Source organism: Echinops telfairi, unplaced genomic scaffold (genome assembly GCF_000313985.2).
Source record: "Echinops telfairi isolate 266 unplaced genomic scaffold, ASM31398v2 ScPeMD7_3;HRSCAF=10, whole genome shotgun sequence".
NCBI lineage: Eukaryota > Metazoa > Chordata > Mammalia > Afrosoricida > Tenrecidae > Echinops > Echinops telfairi.
This window is the reverse complement of record NW_022103899.1, coordinates 42,613,008-42,622,343: the sequence shown is the minus strand read 5'-3', so window position 1 is coordinate 42,622,343 and position 9,336 is coordinate 42,613,008. Positions and strand designations below refer to the sequence as shown.

The following is a 9,336-nucleotide window of genomic DNA, read 5'->3' as shown; positions in this document are numbered from 1 at the left end:
CCTTGGCCTGGCTGCTTCTGTCGGTACAGGGAGAAGGACCAGAAGGCGGAGGGGGTGGGGGGTGCATACCCGCTTGGCGTCACAGTAGCGCAGTCCAAAAGCATGGAACTGAGGGAAGAAAGTCGGCCGCACCCCGACGATCTGCGTGTAGAGCTCCGAGGGCCGCGACAGGGCCGGTGTGCCCGACAGCAAGATGGCCCTCTTGGTCACCTGGAAAACACACGGCCCGAGGCGCTGAGAACACGGGGGAGGCACAGAGGAGAGGTGCCCTGCCCCACGGGGCAGGAGCTGGGTGCCACCAGGACGGCAAAGCCCCCTGGTATCCAGCACAAGCACCTTGCACTTGCAGGGTGTCTGGCTGCTGGCCGCGCGGTTTTGTTCCCCGCAGGACCCAGGGTGGATTGCGAGGTGACGAAGGCTGGTTCTTCCAGGACTCTGTGCGGCACGTGCCTGAACTTGAGGGCGGCGGGGCCAGACTGGAGAAAAAGACCTCGGGTGACCAGAGAAGGGGAGGGGGGCTGCGCAGAGGCCACCTCCGCTTCCCAAGTCCTTCCTGAAGCCTTCATGGTGCCTACTGCCGACCTCGATCTTCACATGGACGTTTAGTTCCTACTGCTCACTCGCCAGACGGGAGGCTGCCTGTCCTTGGTTTACTGTGGTAAGAGCACGTGTAGCCAAACATGTGCTGCCACTTTGGCAGGATCCACGGGTACCGTTGAGTGGCACCGGGTCTATCCCGGGGTGCAGCCATCACCAGTGTCGTCAGAGAAGCTCTGTGCCCTAAGCTACAAGCTCCCTCTCCCTCACCCCTGCCCGCCGCCTGTTTCCATTGGCCTGTTGTAGACTGTTCACAGGCGCAGTCACTTGTCCTTCCGACTGCACGCATCTTGGGATTAAAGAGTAGGCCCCGTGGATGCTCATGCTGTACAGTACAAAGCCTAACAGGAAGTCAGCCATCCGGAAGTGCTCCCTGGAAGCTGAGAAGCAATCCAGGGGGAACCCAATGAGTGTTGTGAGGGCCGTGGGGTGGATTCAGAGGAGCTGGCGCTGGAGAAGGGGCACTGGGAAGACTGCAAGAAGACGTCAGAGCTCCTTCCAGGATGGCTGTCAGACGCCACCCCTCAGACCTGAGCTCTCCTCTCAGGAAGTACTGTCTGTGGATAATAAGACTTAAACTCACTGCCAACTCACAGGGACCCTTTAGGACAGGGTAGAACTGCCCCTGTGGGTTTCCGGGACTTTTTTTTTTTAAGCCCCATCTTTCCTCTGTGGAGCAACTGGTTGGTTTCAAACTACTGACCTTAAGGTTCGCAGCTAGAGAGACCCACTACACCACCAGGGTTCCTCTGTGGGTGTCTAAGCCTCTTTTTAACTTTCTTTCCAGGGAAAACCCAGGCCTTCGGTGGCTCAGCTTCACCGTGTTTCAGGCTCAGAGGCCTGGTTCAAGCTCGTTTTGCAGTGAAATAAGGACTGGAGGGAGTGGGCCCATTTCCCCCAAAGTCAGGTGGGTGAGCAGCAGCAGCAGCTGCTCAGTTTCTACCCAAAAAATTCCAGGCTCCTCACTACCCTGGCACTGAGCCATTCAAGGAGGCCAGACCCCATGCCCTGACTCAGAAGGCTGGTGCAGAAATGGAAACTAGAGAGGAAGAGAGAGAGACACTCCTCGCTGCGCTGGAACCGCCGATCATCCAATGTCACTGGAGGTAAAAGTCACCCCCACTCCGGAAGGAACTCTGCTGGAAGCTCAGTAGTCTAGAAACAGCTTGTTAACCACCGTGACCTTGAGTTAATGATAGTGGTGGAAGGCAATGGTGGAAGGTAAATCACCTGGGGGTGGGGGGGCTGTTAGGGAGCTTGTGGGGAATTCAGTATTCAAACTTGTTGCCTGGTAAAAATAAATCCAGGTGCAACAGCGGGAAGGCAAATGATAAATACACCACCTAGGCAATTCTCCAGATGCACTTTTGCCCCCTCAGCAGCCGCCACTACCCAATTCCATCATGATGAGTGCGCGGGCACGCGAGACGTTCTCCGGCTGTAATTTTCCACAGTTCAATTACCCAGGCCTTCTAATTTCCTGCATGGTTTCATGCAGACTCATTAAAATAACAATGAGCTCCTTGAACTACGACTGAAAACCATTTCAATGCAAGGGAAGGGGGAGGAGGAAAAGTTTTCTCCACCTGAAAAACCTGCACTTCTTTCCAAACTTGGACCCCCCCCCCCCCCCCCCACCCCATCGCTGTGCTGGGTGTGCAGGTATACCAAGTCCCTTCTCCCATAATCTTCCCAGAGTGCAGAGCGAGGGGGGCGCTGCAGCCTAAGGTCAGGGGGCATCAGGGAACAGGCCAGCTGAAAGGACACCAGAGGAATGTGTCAGCATTAATAAGTGGGGGTCCTGGCTGCGCTCTGCTGGGCCCCACTGTGTCTACTGTAATCCATGCGCAGGGGCACACAGGATCTAGGGCAGCGGTTCTCAACCTTCCTCATGCCAAGACCCTGTCATACAGTTCCTCGTGTGGTGGTGACCCCCAACCATAAAATTATGTTTGTTGCTACTTCATAACTGTCATTTTGCTACTGTTATGAATTGTCATGTAAATATCTGATATGCAGGATGTATTTTCTTTGTTACAAATTGAACATAATGAAAGTATAGTGATTCATCCCAAAAACAATATATAATTCTATATTGTGAAATATCTCTTTCTAATGACAAATAAATGGAATTTTATCTTGAAGCATGGTGTAGCGTAGGTAACAGTCTTCACACCGGGTACTCGTATGTGGGTGTATCTGCATGTGGGCAGACCCACCTGGAGACGGACAGAGCAGTGGTGTCTCCATTCCTAAAACCATCGGAAATAAGTGTTTCCCAATGGTCTTAGGCAACCCCTGTGGGGGTCGAATGACCCACAGGTTGAGAACCGCTGCTCTATGAAGTCCACACTGTGTGCAACCTCGCAAAAGAGAAAGGCTGGCCCTGGTGCACATCAGCTCCACCTGAATAGCGAACTCACCTGGCTGAGGACGAAAAGCTGGACATTTGGCGGTGTCTGGAGGCAGTTTTGGTTGTCACAATTTGAGTGACACTAGGGACATCTTGAACATATCATCAGAAAAGCTGGATTATATGAAGAAGAGTATGGTATCAGGACTGGAGGAAGGCTTATTAACCTGTGATATGCAGATAATATGACCTGGCTTGCTGAAACTGGGGAGGAATTAAAGCAGTTGCTGATGAAGTTCAAGGATGGCAGCCTTCAGTAGGGATTACATACAACTCAAGGTCAAGAAACTACCATCCTCGCAAACCAAGGGATAACATCATAATAAATGGAGAAAAGACTGAAGTTGTCAAGAATTTTGTCTTGCTTGGATCCACAATCAAAGCTCAAGGACATAGTAGTCAAGAGATCATGAGACATTGCATTGGGTGAATCTGCCACACAAGACCTCTTTCAAACACTGAAAAGCAAGGATGTTACTTTGAGGACTAAGGTGTGCCTGACCTTAAGTGTATTTTCAATTGCCACCTATGCATGTGAGAGTTGGACATTGAATAAGGAAGACTGAAGAAAAATTGAAGCATTTGAACTGTGGTGTTGGCAAAGACTATTAAAAGTATCATGGCCAAAAAACCAAACAGGTCTGTCTTAGAAGAAGTACAGCCAGAATGCTCCTGAGAGGCGCAGATGGTGAGACTTCGTTCATGTACTTTGGACAGGTTGTCAGCAGAGACCAGTCCCTGGAGAAGGACATCATGCTTGGTAGAGTGGAGGGGCAGCGACAAAGAGGGAGGCCCTGGATGAGATGGACTGACACCACGGTTGCAGCAATGAGCTCAAACATAAGAACAATTGTGATGATGGGGTAGGACCAGGTGGTGGTTTGTTCTGCTGTACAGAGGGTTGCTAGGAATGAGTCGGTACCAACTAGACAGCACCCAACAACAGCAGTTGCATCTAGTGGGTAGAGAGAGGTCAGGGATGGTGCTGACTAGCTTGAAATGCAGGGCAGCCTCCACAACAGAGGATAACCGTAAAGCCAAGCTCCCTGTCTTTGAGTTCATTTGCCTCCTAGCAAAACCCAAGTCTGAAATGTCTGCAGTGCTGAGACAGAGAAAGTCCAATCTAGATAAAGAGAGACGGAGGGGCTGGCTGAGAAAACAGCACAGAGCCCCGGCTCCCACCCCAGCCCTGCAAACACTCCAGTGTGAAGTCAGTGCTAGAGAGGATAAGATGGACTTCAAGGCACCCACAGAGGTAGCAGGTGATGTGCATGGGGCCTGTCAGACACTCTGAATCTGTCCAAAGAAAGATCCATGCATATGCATGAGCAGTTAAAAGACTGGTTTTAAACATGTGTTGCCGGAAAGCCAGCCGCGATATGAGATGCCAGTGCTGCTGTGAAGGGTCTGGCCCGGAAGCACGTATTTTAGAGACGAGCACGTAGCTCAGCTTCATACACAGATGGGGGCATTAGCACGGCCAGGCTCGGCAGCTTTCCTGTTATAACTTTAATGATGTCATCTGTCTATTGTGCAATTGCTGCTGTCTAAACAATCAGGGATACCAATTACATTTTAGTTATGGGTGTAATATTGGGACCACAGTACCTGGGAAAGGTCTATTAACATTTTTTTCCCCCCTAAGGAAAACATGTCAAAGCTTCCCAAAGGCAGGGTCACAACCCTGGGAAAAACGCTTTAATTAGATGTGTCCATAAATGGCTCATAATACATAAATCCGGGCGGGCAATTTGAACAGAGGGTTTGTTGTTGTTGTTGATGTTGTTGTTAAGCAGAGAGATTTTATTTTTGGAGCCCATGACACAACCCTCTTAGAAGATGATGATTTTTTTGGCGGGAGGGGTCTGGGAATGGGGATTGATGAGATGCATTGGCCAAGGCTGAGCTCGGTCAACATCTACCCAGCTTGTTTCGCACATTTACCTTAGTCTCTGGGCTTCCTTTCAGAAGTAGATACTGCCGCTTGAATGCTCAGCTGGCCCTATAGCACGGGGGCTTTCCCAGAGTACCACACAGGCTCACACTGCCCTGTGCTCAGTCTACACCACCCAAAGTGGGTCCTCCCAAGTCCTGCATGTTGGTCTCTAACTCGTCCTGAGAGAAAAACCCACCTTTCTAGGGGAATTTTGTTGTTGTTGCATTTTCAGTATTAAGCATAAACAGACTCCAGAAAGATGGAGGAACACTGGGAATTTCTCCTTGGGCGGGGTGGGGGGTGGGGCGGGAGCCAGGAGACAGCACAGAGGCCACAATGCATGTAAGGAGACCTCAGGGTAAGACAAACCTGGTCAGCGGCCCCTTCCTTGCCCTCCCTTCAGAAGCCAGACTCTGCCCTGACAAGCACTGAGAGCCAGGCTCAGCCCTCACGGGATGGGCAGTGGACCTGGCCCTTCTGCTGACAGGCAGGCTCAGGGGGCCTGGCTTTGCCAGCACTTCTGGCAGACACCCACCTGTCCGGTTCTGAAGTTGCACATCTCCCTCCGTTCTAAGGACCCTGACTCCCAGCATCCGCCTTTGAGGACAGAGAAGCAGCTCCCCCTAATAGCTTAGAAGCAGCGGTTCTAAACCCTTTGGGGGGTCAGACAACCCTTTCACAAAGGTCCCCCAATTCCTAAGAGTAACAAAATGACAGTGATGAAGTAGCAACGAAAGTAAGTTTATGGTTGGGGGTCACCACAACATGAGGAACTGTAAGAGAGGGTGGCAGCATTAGCAAGGTTGAGAACCACTGGCTTAGAGGAAGAGCAGGTAGATCCTCTCCCTTAGCCAGGCAGGTGGGCAGAGGAGGAGTCTGAGTTTGTCACAGCTGGTGGCCTTCAACTCCAAGGAAGGCGCAAGGCAGCCCTGGGCTCTCCCTCCTCGGCAGGGTGTTCGAGAAAGCAATGGATGGGGCCACAGAGCTGTTGGCAGAGGCCTGAGGGGTCCCGGGTGGTGCAGAGATTGGCTAACCAAAAGGAGGGTGGTTTGTATCCATGTACGACTGATCAGGGGACTTGAAGAGTCAACCCCTAGTACTTGAGGACGGAAATATAGCAGTTAAGAAGAAACAGTTAAGAGAATTACATAGTTTGTCGAGACATAGCTAGAAATCTTCCATAGCTGTGCCCTGATCTGTACCCCTCTACCTGTCTCAGAGAATCCTGTGATGGCGGCCAGGCACAGGTTCTCCAGGATGCCAGCCACGTCAAAGACGTGCTTCATATCTGGGAGTTAGGAATCTTTCTCTCCCTGCTCGTTAACAACCAGAACCTAGAGCCCCAGCCTGTCTCCTTGTGATGTAGGGTCTCTAGTAAGGGAAGCTCTGTACCACATCACCGTTGTGAAAACCAAAGTCTGTTTCCGCAGTCCGGCCCTGCCACTCCAAGATGTGTGTCTGTCTGAAGCCCTGTTTCACTCAGCCCGTGCTTACTGCCTGGGAGAACAAAGAGGCGGGCGAGGCGGGCGAGGCAGGGGAGGCGGGCGAGGCGGGCATCTGGAGGGCGGATTCCCCACCCCAAGTTCTCCTTTCCTGTGCATGTGAAAATCAAACTAGAGTCCTTTCTGTAAGTGGGCAGTGGTGACCGGGCAATCTGGGCCCTCTTTGTACCCACCCTGCAACAGAACCCCCTTGGCAGAATGGCCTGGCTGCCCGCTGCCTGAGCTCACAGCCCTTGGCAACCCCATGGAGCCTGCTGCAGGGCTACTCTGAGCGGCGGCTACGTTTTGAAGAAGTAAAATGTTGACTCCGAGGTGTAAAATGTCTTCGAAGAGGTTTCCATGGTGACGCCAGCGCCAATCCCCACGGTCTCGGCCCGGGCGCCACGCCTAGGCTCAGCAGCACTCACCTTGAGAATGGGCATGGCTGCTCGACAGCGGGCAGTCTTGATGTTTTTGAGGAAGTGAGACTCATCCTGCAAGGAAACAGAATGTGGGTGAAGAAGGCCCAAGCCCGGGAGCACAGAAAGGGAGCCCCACGGGAGGCCAGGCCCCTCCTGCAGCCGAGGGCACGGCTTCAACTCCACTTTGGACAAGGTGCTCCTCTCTCTGTGGGCAGCTGTCCGCCTAGAAAGTCGGGCTAGTGATCCCCCTGCCCCGTCCACCCCCCATTATGGTTCATACCATCATGTGCACTGAACCCCACTGTGTGGTCTGCACAGGGAGGAGGGAGAGAGACAGAGGCCTCCCCAGGATGCCTCGGACAGACCCTGCCCTCAGGGCTTGAAGTCCAGCAAGGACGTCAGACGCACCAAGTTTATCAGGTGCCTCTGCAGGTTCAATCTAACGCCGCACAAGCCCTCTTTAAAGTGTTGAACAGCACGGAGGTTGCTTTGAGGTGGGAGGCGTGCCTGACCCAAGCCAGGGTGTTTTCGATCATCTGACATGCATGTGAAAGCTGGACAATGGATAAGGAAGAGGCAGACGCGTCACGGAGCTTGCATCATGGTGCTGGGGGAGAACATGGAAAGCCCCATGATTGTCCTGGAACAAGTCCAGTCAGAACTCTCCTGAGGGCGCAGCTGGCGCAGCTTCATCTCAGGCACTGTGGACAAGTCATCAGGAGAGACCAGTCCCTGGAGAAGGACATCGTGCTTGGTGAAGTAGTGAGACAGGGGAGAAAGGGGAAGCCCCTCAATAGGATTGTGGCTGTGACCATGGGTTCACACACACCAATTGTGAGGGCGGCACTGGACCGGGCAGTGTTTCCTTCTGTTGTACACAGGGTCACTGCGGGTTGGAATCGACTAACAACATTCCATGTTCACCGTGAGGAGTGAGTCAAGAGAAAGGAAGAGGATTCTCCGTAAAAGGCTCGCTGGTTGTGCTGAGAACAAGGAGATCATTTGCGGCTCTGCGTTCTGTGCACGAACAAACATGACACTCAGACGTTCCAGAGCCTCGAGAGTCACCGACACAATGTCCCTCACTGGGTGCACTTCTAGCCCACGCGAGGGCTAGATGAGAAGCACTGGTGCCTGTCTCGACTCACCTACAGATTCTTCTTAAAAGCTAGGAGATTCAGAACAGGGTTCGTTGGTAACCTGGACAGGCAGCCTGACCAGATCTGAGGATTTGTCAGCTTCTAGGGAGAAAGCTTCCACAGAGCTAGAAAGTACTGAAGCCTGGGCCAAGTCACTTACAATGATGACAACTTTAAAAGGAGTTTTAATCTGCTTTTCCAACTTGCTAAGAAGGTCGAAGCTGACGATGTTGACCAAGCCAGCTGTCAGGCAGTCCTTTCCGGTCACCACGACATTGATGTGCTTGGGGCTCAGAGATGGCAGCCACCGGAGGAAGGCCTGGGAGTGAGGGAAGATCAGAAAGGCAATGACGCAGCCAGCCAAAGCCAATGATTAGCCAACCCATCGATCCCACGCTCAGCCTCCACGTCCCAAGAAACACATCTCCACGAGCGCCATCCACACACTCTGGAGTTGGCCCGTCGTACACTGTTCTGCCCTTCCCACTAGCGGGCTGCGTCTTTCCTCGGCGAGCGGGCACGGGCTGACAGGCACTCTGGAAAGTCTGTGGATTTCGCTTATGTGGTTTCTACCCGGAGCCCTGGTGGCGTAGTGCTTACGAGTTGGGCTGTGATCTGCAAGGTCGGCAATTTGAAACCACCAGTTCACTCCGCAGGAGAAAGATGGGACTTTCTACTCCCCGAACAGTTACAGCGTTGGAAACTCACCAGGCAGTTCTACCCTGTCCTATGGGGTCACTGTGAGTCGGCATCGACTGATGGCAGTGACTCTGGTTATGGCTATGGTTTGGCTATGTCATTTTGGAAGGAGTTCTCTGTTGACGGGGGCAGGTCACTGTGAGTCAGCATCGATGTTGTCAGGCCAGTGAGTGAGGGAGTGAGACCCGGATGCACATGGAGCCTCTGCTTGGAAAGAATGCACTTTCATGTACACTGAAGGTAGACTGTGAATATCAACTGATGGCGATGAAAACACTGATGTCATGTTGTGTCTAGTCATTGTTGTTGGCTTTGTTTGTTTGCTTCTTGTTTGTGTTTTGCAAGACTTCCGGTGTAAGAAATCGAGGACAGGTAGATCTATAGGGGCAGTCACCGGATTGATAATGGCCTGGGGGTATGGAAGGAGAGGAGGGAAATGGAGAGCTAACAGCAAGGAGTGCGAGAAGAAAATGTCGCGAGAGTGACTGTGGATGACTGCACAAACTCCTGAGGATGAGCGAATGACTACATTGTATCTGTGATGACTGCACAAACTCCTGAGGATGAGCGAATGACTACACTGTATCTGTGATGACTGCACAAACTCCTGAGGATGAGCGAATGACTACATTGTATCTGTGATGACTGC

General features: G+C 52.3%; 1 protein-coding gene across 3 annotated transcripts in view; it reads right to left on the bottom strand.

Moving 5' to 3' along the window:
* Window positions 1-9,336, bottom strand: part of SMARCAL1 (SWI/SNF related, matrix associated, actin dependent regulator of chromatin, subfamily a like 1) — a 60,615-nt gene that overhangs the window by 28,091 nt on the left and 23,188 nt on the right. For all 3 annotated transcript variants that reach the window (XM_004701595.2, XM_045295739.1, XM_045295732.1), the window contains 3 exons: window positions 8,149-8,307; window positions 6,856-6,921; window positions 70-210 (listed from right to left, as the gene is read on the bottom strand). In XM_004701595.2, the coding sequence (XP_004701652.1) occupies window positions 70-210; window positions 6,856-6,921; window positions 8,149-8,307 (366 nt within the window). The remainder of the gene's footprint in view (window positions 1-69; window positions 211-6,855; window positions 6,922-8,148; window positions 8,308-9,336) is intronic.